This window comes from Carcharodon carcharias, chromosome 15, assembly GCF_017639515.1.
Source record: "Carcharodon carcharias isolate sCarCar2 chromosome 15, sCarCar2.pri, whole genome shotgun sequence".
In the NCBI taxonomy this organism is placed as follows: Eukaryota; Metazoa; Chordata; class Chondrichthyes; order Lamniformes; family Lamnidae; genus Carcharodon; species Carcharodon carcharias.
Genome location: NC_054481.1, coordinates 96297778 through 96314501, shown reverse-complemented (window position 1 = coordinate 96314501; position 16724 = coordinate 96297778). Strand labels below are relative to the sequence as shown.

Sequence of the window (16724 nt, the reverse complement as noted above, 5' to 3'; positions counted from 1 at the left end):
CCCCCTCCCTCCCTCCCACCTTTCCCCCCTCCCTCCCTCCCACCTTTGCCCCCTCCCTCCCACCTTTCCCCCCTCCCTCCCTCCCTCCCACCTTTCCCCCCTCCCTCCCTCCCACCTTTCCCCCCTCCCTCCCTCCCTCCCACCTTTCCCCCCTCCCTCCCTCCCTCCCTCCCACCTTTCCCCCCCTCCCTCCCTCCCACCTTTCCCCCCCTCCCTCCCTCCCACCTTTCCCCCCTCCCTTACCCCTTCCCTTTCCCCTTCTTACCCCCTTCCCCCTCTTCCTCTTGTCCCCGCTTCCCCCTCTCTTCATTGAACTCAGTTACTAATCCCGCCCCTCCCATTCCACCTCGCTGATTGGCTGAAGCCTCCCCGCGCGGCTGCGGAGCGGCGGCTAATTGGCGGAGTGGGCTGTCACTCAGCCGGCAGCCGGCTGATAAAGCTGGGCGGCGCTGTGCGCTAGGCCCCTTCATTCCTCATCTGGCCGCCGAGGGTGGAAGGGAGAGAGAGAGAGAGAGAGAGACACACACACACACACACACACACACGGGAGAACCTGGCTTGCAAACACCGGCCAGCGGACATGGACACTATCAAGAGCGGCTGGTTCACGGAAACCTCCACCCTGTGGCCGGGCCAAGCCATGTCCCTGGAGGTGGATGAGGTCCTTTACAACCAGAAATCCCCCTTCCAAGATGTGGTTGTCTTCAAAAGGTCAGAAATTTCCAGCAGCTTCTGGAAAATTCATCAAAAATAACTAAAGTTTGTGAGTAAAAATGAACCTATTGGTGGAGGCTGTTATAACTCGGGTGGATGTGCAGCCCCCATTTGCCTGGGGTCGGGTCAGGCCAGGCCTGTCCTGATATCCAGATCAAATGTAGTTTTTTTTACGCCTAGCTGTTTAAAGTGTAAGATTTATTTTCGTAGCAATTTGCTCATTTCTGCCCTCCCTCCTCTTTAATTTGCTTTTTAATCTTTATTCTTGAAATGTGTTTGATTTTGCTCAATCTAACTCTCCCACTCCTCTACCATTTCCTGCTTTACTCAATGGATTTTCTTTGCAACCACCTACTGAAAGTCACTTGGTGGTCCTGCTTTGGGAATCAACCCCTCACTTGTCTGGGTGAGTGCATTGACCACAGCGCCATGGTATAGAGGCCAGTCAAGTTGGGGGAGTAGAAGGACATAAAGAGGTGGTGGGGGGACACTTTGGTCAGGGGGATAGATTGTGTTCTGCAGCTGAGAGCATGAGACCCTAAGAGTGTGTTGCTTGGCTAGTGACAGGGTTAAGGACGTCTCCTTGGGATTAGAGAGGAACATGGAGTAGGAGGGGAAGGGTCCAGTTGTCGTGGTCCACCTATGTATGAATAACAGATGAAAGAGGTTCTGCTGAGGGAGCCCAAACAGCTAGGGACTGAATTAAAAAGCAGAATCACAACTGTCAATCACTGGATTACTACCAGACCCACAAGCAAGTTGGCATAGGGTCAATAAGGTCTGAGAGTTGAATGTGTGACTCATAGATATGTGTGAGAGAAATGGGTTTTTTAATTAATGGGGCACTGGCTCCACTACTGGGGAAAGAGGGAACTGTTCAGTTGGGATGGACTTCATCTGAATGAACAGTGCCCTGGTGAATTGAATCGAATAACTGGTGCTGTAGATAGGGTTTTAAACTGAATGCGGTTAGGTTCAAGTGGTTTGAAATTTAGGAATTTGAAGAGGATGAACAAGGCAAAAGTGTGAGGTAGAGACTTGGTAATCGTAACCAGAGTGTGTGTAAGAGAGTCAAAACATGAGATGTCCAGCAAATGGGGTCAGAATAGGGAAAAATGGCAAGACAAAATTACAGTCTTTTTATCTGAATGCATACAGAATTCATAAGGTAAATTAATTAATGATGCAAATAGAAATAAGTGGGTATGATCTGATAGATATTACAACGATGTGCTTGCAAGGTGACCAAGGCTGGAAAGTGAACAGTCAGGTATACTTGACATTTGGAAAGATGGGCAGAAAAGAAAAGGAGGTGGTGTGGCTTTGGTATTAAAAGATGAGATCAATGCAATTGTGAGAAATGAACTTGAATTGGAAGATCAAGATGTGGAATCAGTTTGGGTGGAAATAAGATAGAGCAAGAGTTTGAAGTCATAGGTGGGAGTGGTTTATAGGCTTGCTAGCAGTGGCTATGCTGCAGATCAGAGTATAAATAAAGAAATAATGGGGTTTGTAAGAAAGAAACTGCAATAATTCTAAGTGGCATAAATCTTTCTTGTTTTTATTGCTTCATGGGAAGTGGGCATCGCAGGCAAGGCCAGTATTTATTGTCCACCTCTAATTCATTTGCGAACCACTTTCTCAAGGGCAGTTCAGGATATGCAACAAATACTGGCCTTGCCTGTGATGTCCCATCCCATCAAAGAATAATAAAAAATAGATTGAACAGATCTGATTGGCAAAAGTAGCCTTCGGAATATTCGAGATTATGTGCTGTGGAGCCAAGCAGGGAACACGCTGTTTTAAATCTGGCAACATGTAATGAGACAGGATTAGTTGATGATTCTATATTAAAATATCCTCCAGGGAAGAGTGATCATATCATGAAAAATTCTGATTTACTTTGAGAAACTTGAGTCTGAAACTAGGGTTGTAAACTTGAATAAAGGCATGAAGGCAAAGTTGGCTAAAGTGGACTGGGAAAATAGGTTAAAAAGTAAGACTGTAGATAAGTGGTGGCAGACATTTAAGTAAATATTTCATGATTCTCGGCAAACAAAATCTTCCAGACTCTAGCAATGATGAACCATCCATAGCTAAGAAAGGAAGTTAAGATGGTATCAAATCAGAAAAAAATGGCATACATATTATGAAATTATCTGCTGGGCCAGAAGAGTTAAAGTCAACATTCATATCTTGGAGGATGAGACTGGGGAATTAACAATGGAAAACAAGGAAGCAGTAGAACCTTTGAACAAGCATTTTGTACCTGTCATCTTATTGCAGAAGGTTAGGAGGCACAAGAAAGTAATGTAAAACAATCAATATCACTTAAGAAAAAATATATGGGACTAATTGCTGACAAGTTCCTTGAACTAGGTGGACTGCGCCCTATGATCTTGAAAGAAGTGACTGAGACTGTGGATACGTTGGTTGTGTCCCTCCAAAATTCAATTCCCAAGTGGATTGGAAAACTGCAAATGTAACGTCCCAGTTTATGAAGAACAGGAAACTATAGGCCAGTTAGCCTAATATCTGTCATTGGGGAAATGTTGGGATCCATTATTAAAGATGTAGTAGCAGGACATTTAGAAAATCATAATACAATCAAGCAGAGTCAACAGCAGTCATTTGGCCCTGTGTCTTTGCTGGCTCTTTAAAAGAATTATCCAATTGGTTCCACTCCCTTCTGATTTCCTATAGCCCTGCATTTTTTTTCCTTTTTCAGGTATTTATCCAATTCACTTACACCACTCTTTCAGGAGATGTATGTATTCCAGAACATAACAGATTGCTGTGTAAATTTATTTTTCCTTCCTGTTGCATCTTGGTTCTTTTTCTAACTAACTTGAATCATAGATGGCCTCCTTCTCTGTGCTATTTTCTGGTACTCCTGGTTACTGACCCTTCTGCCACTGGAAATAGTATCTCCTTATTTATGGTATCAAAGCCATTCATGATTTCGAACACCTCCATCAAATCTTGAAGAGCAACAACCCCAGTTTCTCTTCTGTCTCCACTTAAACTAAAGTTTTTCATAATCATGCTAGTACATCTGCATTGCGCCTCATTCTAGTATATCTCCTTTGTACCACCTTCAAGTCTTTGATATTAGTCCTAAAGTGTGATGTCCAGAATTAACCACAGTGCTGAAGTTGGGACCTGCCCAGTGATTTTATAAAAGTCTACCATAACTTCCTGCCGTTGTATACTTCTATTTATAAAGCTAAGGATCCTGTATTCCTTTTTAACAGTCTTAACTTTTCCTCCCACCTTCAAAGGCTTGGTGTACATAAACCCCCAGGTCGTTTTGTTCCTGCACTCCTTTAAAAAAAATTTAGTTTAGTTTATTTATTTATTGCCTTACCTCTGATCTCCTACCAAAATGAATCGCACTCATTTCTGTGCTAAATTTCATCTGCCTGTGTATGCCCATTTCACAAGTTTCCGTCTTCCTGAAGTTTGTCAGTATTCTTCACACTGTTTACTACATATCTGAATTTTGTTGTCAAACTTTTTGAAATTGACCCCTATATATCCAGACCGGGTCATTAAATATATCTTTTTAATATGCGGTTAATCAAGCTGTCAATGTAGAGGAAGTGAGTGAGACTTGTGTCAGAGTGGCACTGATTGCATTCCTATTTTAAATTAAACAGTCCTAATTAAAATAAAGCAACAGTTGGGTTTACACTTTTAAGTCTTTATCTTCAAGTTTGTCTGCATTTTATCCCATCTTAACATTAGCACCAGCAAGCCTTGTGTGCCCTCATAGATTCTTTGATCCTCAAGTTCTTCCCTTCTGCACAAACTCATTCAACCCTACATTGTTGGCAAAACCAGCCATACTCCTTACAACTCCTTCCCTAAGCCTCTCATCCACTCTCGTCCAAACACCTTGACCAGGTGTTCAGTTGCTACACTCCATTTTCTAATGGTCACTCGATGTCAGCTTTTTAGTTTTCCCACCCCCAAGTCAAGAGTCTTATGATGCCTTTCTAAATTGAAAGGAGCCATATAAATACAAGGTTTACATAACCTCTGTCAGGAGGCAGAGCATTGGAATGTAAATTGCTTGCTATCACTACTCCTGCACATCAAAGCCATTTTGCTTTCAACAATAAATGGTCTTTGCATGAAAATAATGGTTACTCCCTATCTCTGTCAGCCAGAGGCCTGGTCACAGCAGGTAAATTGGTTTCTGGGTTATCAATGGGGAGGGACAAAAGCTGGTTTAAGATGTGGGAGAGTCCCGTGCCCTTCATTGCTGTGGCAGCTGCGACCTTCACCCAGGCCTATTGATGTATGTCTGAGTTGGACTCATTGAAAATGCAAGTCTGGGTCCTATGTATAGGATCCTATTTGCCATTTAAGGGGAGCACTGGACAGACAGGTGCAGTGTTTCCTTCACCCAGTATTGACTGGTATCAACAGACTACCAGAGGGTGCTCATTTTATGCCTATACACTCGGGTCAAATACTAAGGAGGCCCAACCCTGAAAACTGAATGCCAGCATTATCTGGCGGTTTTCCTCTTGGGGTGAGAGTTATCCCAGTGTTTTGTTTTAAATAAAAGCTTTATCTAAGCAAAACACAATAATAACCTAGTCTTCATTTTGAAGGTGACCATTCTTCACTACAAAGATGGGATCCGTGGTATACGACGGTTAGTTTATAAAGGAGTCACCAGAGAGTAGCTTTATCAGAATATCTTTTTACATCACATTGCTCCTCCTTGTCCATTTCTAAAGCCACTTGCCTCACCTCCTGATAAGCAGATAAGGTAAAATGCACAAGCTAACGTTTGGCATCACAAATTCTCAGTTGCATACAAAGTCCATTTTGAAAGTCCCAAAACTCACTGGAGGCCTTTGGTGTTTCCTTGGGTTAGAATTTTTAGTTGTCCTCTTGAAGTCAGTCACTGTCGTCCTCACAGCTCAATACTTCCAAGTTATGTGTCACTATAAATTTTGAAGTCATGTCCTGTACACCTAAGTCTAGGTCATTATTAAAGATCAAGAAAAGCAGTGGTCCAGGATCAACCCCTGGAGCACCCCACTTATACCTTCCTCCGGTCTGAAAAACAACCATTCACAACTACTCTTGCTCAGCTAACTTCATATTTATTTACAAAGTGCTTTGAGGATGTTGCCAGGAGTGGAGGATTTTAGTTATGAGGTAAGATTGAATTGGCTGTGGTTGTTTTCTTTGGAACAGAGGAAGCTAGGGGATATTTAATTGAGATATATAAAATTGAGGGGCTTAAATAGAATGGATAAGAGCATAAAATAGAGCTTATCAATATCAGATGGTCACCAATAAATCCATTAGGAAATTCAGAAAAAAACATCTTCACCCAAAAAGTGGTAAGAATGTGGAACTCGCTACCACAGGGAATGCTTGAAGTGAATAGCACAGATGCATTTAAGGGAAACCAGAGGGAGAAGGGAATAGAAGGTTATGATTATCAATTTAGATGTCAAAATATGGGAGCAGGCTCAAGTGGAGCATAAACACCAGCATGGACAGGTTAGGCTGAATGGCTTATTTCCGTGCCATATATCCTATGTAAAACCCACTTCCCTTAGCAGAGAGGTCAATAATCATAGATTTAAAGTAATTGGTAAAAGGATTAGAGAAGAGTTAAGGAATAATTTTTTTCATCCAGGAATGCTGAGGCAAGTTGTAGTGCCCCATTTATTAAAATGGTTAAAATTTATTTTAGGATGTACCTGGAAAGAAATTTTATCACCTTCCAGAAAAGTACTTGCTAATACTTTTCTGACTGTTTATCCTTAAAGTACCAGGGTGTTAATAAGTGTATCACAAATTTAGATCATTGGTAAATTCCAAGGTTCCAGGGACTGAGCTTTGCAATGAGTTAGATCATGTTCAGCTCTATGAATCCAACCCACGTTGGATTGGATCCACTTGCTCTGTTAACAGTCTGAAATTTGGTTTGTCTTGCCTCATCTTCACTTCTTGTGGATGTGAGCCTAACAAATAAATTACCCAATTTTGTAACTAGATGGGTAATGTCTCTGATCAGTGCTTCTTTCAAATGCTCTCTCTCGGTCCCTTTAAAAACAAAACAAAGAAATATTCAGTGCTTGAGGCCAAAGTTTAGGGTTTGCTCAAGAGGAAGCACAGCTGCACCAGCATAGAGAATTGCAGTTAGATAAATTATCATTTTAAGCAACAACTTCTTTTTGTTAAAAACAAAAAAACTGCGGATGCTGGAAGTTCAAAACAAAAACAGAATTACCTGGAAAAACTCAGCAGGTCTGGCAGCAAGTCCTCATGAGGACTTGAAACGTCAACTCTTTTCTTCTCCGCCGATGCTGCCAGACCTGCTGAGTTTTTCCAGGTAATTCTGTTTTTGTTTTGAACTTCTTTTTGTTGCCTTGATAGTGAATAATGCCACATTATTCCATGGTATTTCTGATTTTCTCCCCTTTGAACCAACTCTAGCTGGTTTCTGAAGTCTATGGTACTATGCTGAAATGTCTGAGTAGTAGTGAGTGGAAGTGGTTGCAGCTGATCCCAAGCTTAGCTGATGTTGAGTAGGAACCCTGACTAATTCCAATAACCAACCACCACCTTCACCCAGGGGCACTGTGACCAATAGTGGCACTCCAACTGCTGCCTTGATTGAGATCCAGCACAGACTTGCCATGTTCTCTTTGGTACCAAACTGGTGCTTTTGCCCATTAGGCTTTTGGGGAGGTCTGTCCTTTTTTTTTTTGGTAAACCTGGCTAGTTTGAAAATAAAATGTCTTAACAGAATCTCAACTACAGTGTGACACTACTGTACAGGTTTAGATTGGAGTTTGAGGTGCACTGTTTGAAATTAAATTGTTCAATTTTTTGGTGCAGCAAAACCTATGGTAATGTCTTGGTGCTGGATGGTGTGATACAGTGCACTGAAAGGGATGAATTTGCATACCAAGAGATGATCGCAAATCTAACTCTTTGCAGCCATCCTAACCCTAAAAAGGTACACTTTAATTCATTTTACTTTTTAAGAATCTTTGGGAACAAAAGCGTCATTGTTTGATTAGAATTTTAAATGCGTTGTTGGAATTTCTACCTTGCATCTAACCCATGTCATTTGGAATCAAGGAATGTCGTTACTAGCCAACTCTTAACATCACTATAAAACCAATTAACCAGTTATTTATCTCATTGCTGTTTGATTTTTTTGGTGCATGCAAACTGTTTACCTACATACCAGAAGTGATTGCATGCACTTTGGAGCTTCAATCAGTTGATGTTAAAGATGGGCAAGGTGATGCAATGAAAGAGCTGGCATTTATGTAGAGCAATGAAATGCTTGCATTTCAAAAGAAAATGGGTAACAGTTTACTTTTTTGGTACATGGTACCTTCTGTTTGGGGAGCAACCCCTTTCTCTAACTGCAATGCTCTTTTCTAATACATTCCCTGGTTCAAGTAATCTTTGGTCCAGTGTCTCTGTCCAGATGTTGATTTTAATATTATAGTGTACAGTAAATCCTTTTTTAACCTGATTACACCTTGAGCTGCAGTGTGACATTTTTCTGTCTTAAGGGTGCAATGTAAGTATGGGTTATCAAGAAACATAAGAAATAGGAGCAGGAGTAGGCCATTCAGCCCCTCAAGCCTGTCCTACCATTCAATAAGATGATGGCTGATCTGCCCCAGGCCTCAGCTCCTCATAACCCTGAACTCCCCGATATTTCAAAATCTATCTCCTCTTTAAATACTTTCCGTTATCTAGCCTCTACAACTCCTCAGGTAGAGAATTCCAGACATTCACTACCCTATGAGAGAAGAAATTCCTTCACCTCTCAGTTTTAAATAAGTATCCCCTTATTCTGTACCTAGTTCGAGATTCCCCCACTAGTGGAAACATCTTCTCAACGTCTACCCTGTCAAGCCCTCTCATTCTTCTAAACTCTAATGAATAAAGGCCTAACCTGTTTAGCTGTTCTTGATAAGTCAATGCCTTCATCCCAGGAATCAGCATGGTGACTCTCTTTTGAACTGCCTCCAATGCCAGTATATCCTTTCTTAAATATGGGAACCAAAACTGTACGCTCCAGGTGCGGCCTCACCAACACCCTGTATAGTTGTAACAAAAGATTTCCCTATTTTTAAACTCCAACCCCTTAGCAATACAGGTCAAAATTCCATTTGCTTTCTTAATTACTTGTTGCACCTGCATGCTAACCATTTGTGATACATGCATAAGAACATCCAGATCCCTCTGTGCTGCACTTTTTTTGGAGTCTCTCTCTATTTAAATAATAGTCTGCCTTTTGATTCTTCCTACTGAAGTGCATGACCTCACACTTGCCTACATTAAATATCTGCCAAGTTTTTGCCCACTTCCTCAACCTGTCTATAACCTCTTGCAGATTCCTTATGCCCTCATCACATCATGCCCTCCCACCAAATTTCATAAAATTTGGATGCATTACACTCTGGCCCCTCCTCCAAGTCATTAATATAGATAGTGAATAATTGAGACCTTAGGACTAATCCTTGCGGCACTCCACTAGTTAAGTCCTTCTAACCTGAAAAAGACCCATTATTCCGACTCTGCCGTCTGTGTTAACCAATCCTCAATCCATCTCGATCCATGTTAATACATTACCCCCAATACCGTGAATTCTTATCTTGTGCAGTAACCTTTTATGTGGGACCTTATCAATGGCTTCTAGAAATCCAAATACACTACATCTACCAGTTCCCTTTTATCAACCCTGCCTGTTATATCCTCAAAGAACTTTAGCAAATTTGTCAAATGTGATTTTCATTTCACAAAACCATGTTGGCCCTGTTTGATTGTGTTAGGCTTTTCTAAAACTGTCCTGCTATTTCTTTAATAATGGACTCTAGCATTTTCCCAACACCAGATGTTAGGCTGACTGGCCTATAGTTTCCTGCTTTTTGTCTCCCTCCCTTGAACAGGTGCATCACAGCGGTTTCCCAATGTGTTGGCACCCTCCCGTAATCCAGTGAGTTCTGGAATGTTTTAACCAATGGCTCCACTATCTCTGCAGCCACTTCTTTTAAAACCCTTGTATGCAGGTCATCAGGTCCTGGTGACGACTGCATTTAGTCCCATTAGTTTGTCAAATACTTTGTCCCTCATGAGAGAAACTGTTACAAGATCTTTCCTCCCATAAGGTCTTTGCTGATCTGATATCTTTGGGATGTTTATAGTGTCCTCTACCATGAAGACTGATGCAAAGTATTGGTTTAAATTATCTGCCATTTCCCTGTTCCCTGCTATCAATTCTCCAGTCACATCCTCCAAAGGTTCTACACTCACTTTAGCTACTTTTTTTATATACCTGTAGAAGGTCTTGCTGTTGTCTTTTTTTAATATTTCTTGCCAATTTACCTTCATGATCAGTTTCTCCCTCTTTATTAGCTTTTTAGTCATTTGCTGTTGGTTCATTTAAAAAAAAATCCTAATCCTCTGCCTTACCACTAGCTTTCCTCACTTTGTATGCCTTAGTTTTTGATTGGATACTCTCCTTGACCATCTTTGTTAACCATGGGTAGTTCATCCTTCTCATTGAGTCCTTCTTTTTGACCGGGATAAATTTTTGTTGAGCGTTATGAAATATCTGCTTAAATGTCTGCCACTGCTCATCCATTGACCTTCCCCTTAGTCTATTTTCCCAGCCTGCTTTAGGCAACTCTTGCTTCATACCTCTGTAATCACCCTTATTTAAGTTGAGGACACTGAGACCTGAGTTGCTCACCATCAAACTGAATTTGAAATTCTACAATGTTGTGATCGCTACCCCTAGAGGATCCTCAACTACAATATGCTTAGGCCTTTAGTCAGCATATAAATCGACCCCTACCCCCTCCCTTTTCTGATAAGAAATGCTATACTTTCCTGAGGAATCGGCCTCAATTTTTCAACTCCGAAATATGTTTTAAGTAGTTTCAAGGATCAAGTGGACAATGCATGCCATGTTGCAAAGAAGGTACGCAGAAGAGACACACGCACCCAGAACAGACTACTCACGATGAACAGTGAATGGAAATAGGTCCCCTGACAAATAGAATGAAGTACAAAACTGATTTCAAGCTAAAAGTTGTAACATTTGCTAACTTGTCAAATAACAGTGCAATGAGGGAGTTAGGTGTTATTGAAAAACCTGGTGTGAGAATAAATGAAGACAGAATCTACCCTGAAGAAGATACCAAGACCAAATGTGCCATGCGAACAGGGACCAGCCTCTGCCTAATCTTGAAGCATGTATCGGAATGGATCCTGAAATCATCAGAATGCTTTTCGTTACCAGAAATGCAATGCGTGTATAATGCACTTAGATGGGCCAGATCAAATGCTGAGTCCAGCAAAGATTTCTGAGCACAGTTAGTTGGTGTAGCCGCTTTATGGAACAAACATATTTAGTGTTGTGGGAGATTGCTCAGACTACCAAAAGACTTTGATGCCAAAATGGCCAGTTTTCGGCAATTATCAAACAGCATCAAAAACATGAGTGCCCATTATATCACATTGGCAACATAGATGAAATGCCCATGAATTTTGATATGCTCAGCAGCTGAATTGTGGAGTGGGAAGATACGAACAGTTCTAGCAAAAACACCAGGATGTGAGAAGACTAGATTCACTAGCGGAATGAAATTAAAGCCTGTGGTAATTTTCAAAAGCAAAACCATGCCAAAAACAAGTTCCTTGCAGGAGTTTTTGAGCATGTCCATGAGAGTGGTTGGATGAATGAGGATGGAGTGAAGTTGTAAATTGGTAATGTGTGGAAATAGACAAAGAATGCAGCTTGTAAATGTGGTGATGTGGGATCTGAAATGCCCCAATGAAATCAAGAGGCACCTGCAAAGAAATATATCCAATTTGTGGTTGTATCAAAGGGTTTAATGTCCATAGTTCCATCTTGGATGTGTGCCCCCAAGAAGCTGTTCAAGGATCACATTTGTGTGGATAGTTGGAGAAAAAAAACCTTCAATGAGTGGAAATATGCATGCTGCCCCGTTTGACAGTGTGTGCTTTCATCATCAAATTATAGGATGCTATTCATGCGCAAACTGCATTGGACCTTTGAATTAGATATTCTGTTCTTTTAATGAATAGAGAGGAAGATGATTTGTTGTCGAGGGATGATTCTGAAACTGAGTGCCACGTCTGACCCGGAGTGCAATCTTTACGATGAGACCAAAGAGTGTCTCGGAATGAATTTGATTAACTCTCTTTGAGTCAGGTGCTGAGGACTCTGAATTTGACAGTTTTCAAACCTCTTTGATTGTGGTATGTTTGTAGAATTAATTAAAGTCAAGTCCTGCCATTCACAACCCCCCATTGCAAATTTGTTTACCTGTGCGGAGGTGTTCATACACCCAATTGTGGTTTGTGGCCCTAAATCTTCACCACATTTAAAACTTCTCACTTAAACATACAATGGTCTCGAAATAAATAAAAGACTGAACTTAGAGGCCATAAAAAAACGATGCTTCCATGTTTTCTTCCCCACTGTTAGGCAACCTTTCTTGGTGGAAACATTGGATTTTATTTTCTGAAGTTCCTTGTTCCTTTTTCAACTCAGGAACTCTTCCTGCTTCCTTTTGAAATCTCACTGGCCAATCAAGGTTAATTTCCCTCAGCCAATTTCAACCTAGAAGGCTTGGTCCTCTGCCTTCTAATAGCATCACTGGTAGTTGTGCTGTTTGGTGTCTATAATAAACATGTACTTGGGTGATACCTTTGCCTGGATTTCTTTACTTGTGTACATTTTCAACTTGGCAGAGGTTTGTTCCAAATTTAATTGTTGAGCATCTTTATTCAAATATCTGAGAGTGTTTTCCTACTACAGTGGTAGAAGCACCAGTGTCTACTTCCATTTTAAGGGTTTACCATTCACTTGCAATGTGACAGTAATTGGCTCTGTCATGCCAACTTTCACACTGAATAAGGAATAAATGTCAGAGTTGGGTTGTTTCTGGCTCTTCCACACTATATACTTCATAAGCTTCCAGGCAACAAACCAAGTCCGGTTTTAATCTCGCTTTGCAATGTTTCAATACGTGCCCACTTTTGTGACAAAAATAACACTCCATTTCTTTTAAATTGTCAGTTGTTAAGAGTATGATTGTTTCCATGTCAATAAAAATAAGTTTTCGAATTTGCTGCTAAGCTGTTTCCTCTAAATTTTCAGTTAGTGGGGCTGTTTCCCTCTTCGTGGCAGAGTCCTGGCTTTTCGTGCCACTTTCGGCTGACCGTTCCCACCCAACTAGGAAAACAGTGTCATTTTGTGCAACTTGCATCACCTGTGCATCCCTTACAGCGCTTTCCATCACAAGCACTATTTCTAACGCTTTCTTAAACTCAAGATCCACTTCAGCCAGCAATCTTCGCTGAATAGCATTCTCTTGCATGCCACAGATCAAACAATCCCTGAGCATATCAATCAGGACTTTATCGAAATCACAATATTCTGTTAGTTGTTTTAATTTCACCACGTAGGAAGCAATGGTCTCCTCCAGGGCTCTATTCTGTGAATTGAACCTGAACCGCTGCATTGTGACTGACGGCTTGGGTTGAAAATGTTACTTAATGAGGTCTACCAATTCATTGAAGGTCTTTCAATCAGGAGCACTGGGGGCCGTCAAGCTTCAAGTTAAACTCTAGGTTTTGCTCCAACAAATACTCGGGAGAATCGCTCTTTTTTTTCCTTCCCCATGATTTCACTGGCTTGAAAGTATAATGCAAGACATTCTATATATTGAGTCCAGTCATCTGTGGCTGGTTCAAAGGGATCGATTCTGCCAAACTATGGCATCTCGATGAGTACATCTTCCCTCCTTCCTTTTTAATTATCTTAGATAGTATGGTCCCTCGCCCAGCGATTGTGACAAAATCTGATCCCATCCTTGTCGCCAGTTTGTTAGAGTTGATTTTCAGGGCAACTTTTCTTGAACTTTACTTACAAGACAGCAGCAGCTCCGTGTTTGCATCAAACTCTAACTAAAGAAGAACTCTTTCCTAGAGGTTCCCTGTGCTGCTAACTCATTGGTTTACACAGATCGTGATCTTACAACACAGGATTATTCTTAAAGCTACAGTCCTACGTTTATCAAAACTATAATTATTACAGCCATGTAGAAAGTGCACACTGCACATGTGCCATCTCTAATTGCACGTGGTTTGTTGTGACTTACGGGATACAGTAATTTCCAACCAGTATTTTGCAGTCCAGGTACAGTACAGCACTTTGCTAAAAGTGAGTGAGTTAGAGACAAGCAGAAAACATCCCAGGGAAGTGATGACACTTGGACAAAAGTCACAACTTTAGACTGAGAAATGGTGCAAGTGCTACCATGTTGGCCAGGTCAATGAATCCACAATTGGGTACATTAGGCAGTCTGTAGAAAAAATAAGGGACAGTGTTACTGTTTCTGGTAGTCATACTGTCAGGTTAACTTTTGGGAGCAGGAGATATCCACATTTGGAGGAAACAGAGAAGTTAATCAGCATGTGGATAGAGCACTAACATCAAAGGAGGACTCCAATTAATGGTCCAATCCTTCAAAACCAAGCACTTGAATTGCACCAGCACATAAAGTAGTAAAAAGGGTAGTGCTGGTGTCACCAGTGAAGACACTCCATCAACTTCCAAAGGATTCTCAACAAACACAGGGTGGTTCTATCACATTAAAAAGCGTTTTGGGATGCATAATGTGAAGATGGTGGGGAGGCTGCTTCAGCTGACCATGCAGCTCCAGGAGAGTGTCTCAAACACTGCAGGAATACATTAAGAGGCTACCAGGCAAAGCAGGTCTTCAATACAGATGAAACTAGTCTCTTCTGGAAGATGATGTCAAGTAGGACCTACATTTCAAAAAAAGAAAAGACAGCTACTGATTTCCAAATAGCAATGGACAGACTGGCACATTGGCTTTAAATGTAAACCAATGCTGGTTTATAGGTCAAAACCCTTGAGCTTTTAAAGAGAGAAGTAAATCTCATCTGTCAATCTTTGAAAGGCTAACAGCAATGCCTGGGTTACAGCAGTAGTATTTGAAGACTGGTTTGCCAATTGCTTTCTTCCAGAGGTCAGGACTTATCTGAGGGAAAAGAACCTGTCTTTCAAGGCCCGACTAATCCTCGATTAATGTATCTGGGCATCCACACACTCTCGCCGAGAACTATCCAGATATTGACATTTTGTTTTTAACCCCTAAATACAACTTCACTTATCCAACCAATGGACCAGGGGTCATTGTCTCATTCAAGGCTCACTACACCTGATGAAGTTTCAGCCGCATCCTTCATCTTCTGGAAGCAAACCCTTCAATCACAGCCTGTGATTATTGGAAGGAATTCAACATCCTCATAGCAGTAGGCATAGTTAAAGGCTCAAGGGATGAAGTTAGAGCTTCAACCATAAATGCCTGCTGGAAAAAAAATTTTGACCTGAGGTTGTGAATGATTTCACAGGGTTCCCCAATGTGGACATTGAAGTGGCCAGGATTGTTGAGCTGGCATAACAAATTGGAGGGGAGGGATTTGAAGGCCTGACCACAGATGAAGTGGATGAGCTGCTTCAATCTCAAGAGGAACTCTCTATGGAAGAATTAGTTGAATTGATTAAATGAAATTAAACTAAAATGAGCAGGAAAAGGAGCCTAAGAAGGCTCTGTTCGCAACCAAGACGATGGCAGATCTCAAGATCGGCTGAAAGTTTGTAAGTACAGATAACAGACCATGAGACAAGCATGGAAATAAGCATTCTTTCATCGAGCGATTGACACTGCTATTGCTCCTTGCTGAAAACTTTACAAAATTGTAAAACAAAAGGTGAGGCAGTCAATAACATTATTTTTTCCCATCCACATCAATGTCTGCATCAGCCACCTCACTCATTCCCTCTCCCTCTAACTCCACTCTTAAGTACATTACCTGTACTGTAAAGTAAATATTATTTGTAATATTGTAATATGACAAGTTTTGCACTGTTCTTATGTTCTGACATTGCCTAAAAATTCCTGCAGCAACATTGTCTTGAATTTACTAAAAAAAAAATAGTTAATTCGCCTTTTTTCCTTTAAGAATGTCAAATTTATCTAATTCAGTAAAGTATATTCACCATTCGCTATTTCACCCTTCGAGATTCTGTGGGAATGTAACCCTTGCGAAGGATGGGACTTTACTGTAATTCAATAAAATGTGTTCTGTTGATTTAATTTGAATTTCCAGTGTTTTTCTTTCACGTTTCAAAACAGTGACCAGCTTCAACACACAGTGGTTCACTTTTTATACTTTGGATATAAGTCGACCCCCATTTTATTCCTCCTATGCTGTAACAAATTCTGTTGTAAGGAAGGTATAAACAGGTTTTATACTATGTAGAAAATACCAAACTAAAAAGCTTTTTAAAAAGGCAGCAATTTCTAAACAGTCTTTGGAAATGGCAAGGTCTCTTAGTTCAGTCTGCCTTGTTGACATTCGTAAGCTGGTAGGATGGTGGGTTGTGCACCCCCTTATCTATCCACTGAAATCCGAGTGTATTAATCCTTACCCTGACCCTATGAAGGAGTACCTTTCTCTGTTTGTTTAATGCATTGTATCTAAACTGATGCTTCTTAATGAACTTAATAAACTACCTTAAAATTACTTACAAATAGTTGACCGCCTTGAGTATCTGTGGCCACAAATCCAAAAATCTTACACTGTAGGGAAATGCTATAGCCTGTCTCTACACAGTTTTAAAAAAAAACCCCACAAACCGCAATGAGATAAATGACCTAATAAACTACTTAGTGTTGTTGGTTGAGGGTTAAATTTTGGACCGGAGACACAATACCCTTTTTTTAATGGTCTCTTCTGCATTTTTAAAAGAAATTCATTCTTGGGATGTGGGCATCACTGGCTAGGCCAGCATTTATTGCCCATCCCTAATTGCCCTTGAAGGTTGTGTTGAGCTGCCTTCTTGAACCACTGTAGTCCATATGGTGTAGGTATAATGCCTT

At 41.0% G+C, this 16724-nt stretch overlaps 1 protein-coding gene across 1 annotated transcript in view; it reads left to right on the top strand.

Moving 5' to 3' along the window:
* Positions 1 to 446: 446 nt before the first annotated feature.
* Positions 447 to 16724, top strand: part of srm (spermidine synthase) — a 28728-nt gene continuing 12450 nt past the window's right edge. Inside the window, exons 1-2 of the mRNA XM_041207297.1 lie at positions 447 to 711; positions 7591 to 7711. Of these exons, the coding sequence (XP_041063231.1) occupies positions 581 to 711; positions 7591 to 7711 (252 nt within the window). The 5' untranslated portion in view covers positions 447 to 580. The remainder of the gene's footprint in view (positions 712 to 7590; positions 7712 to 16724) is intronic.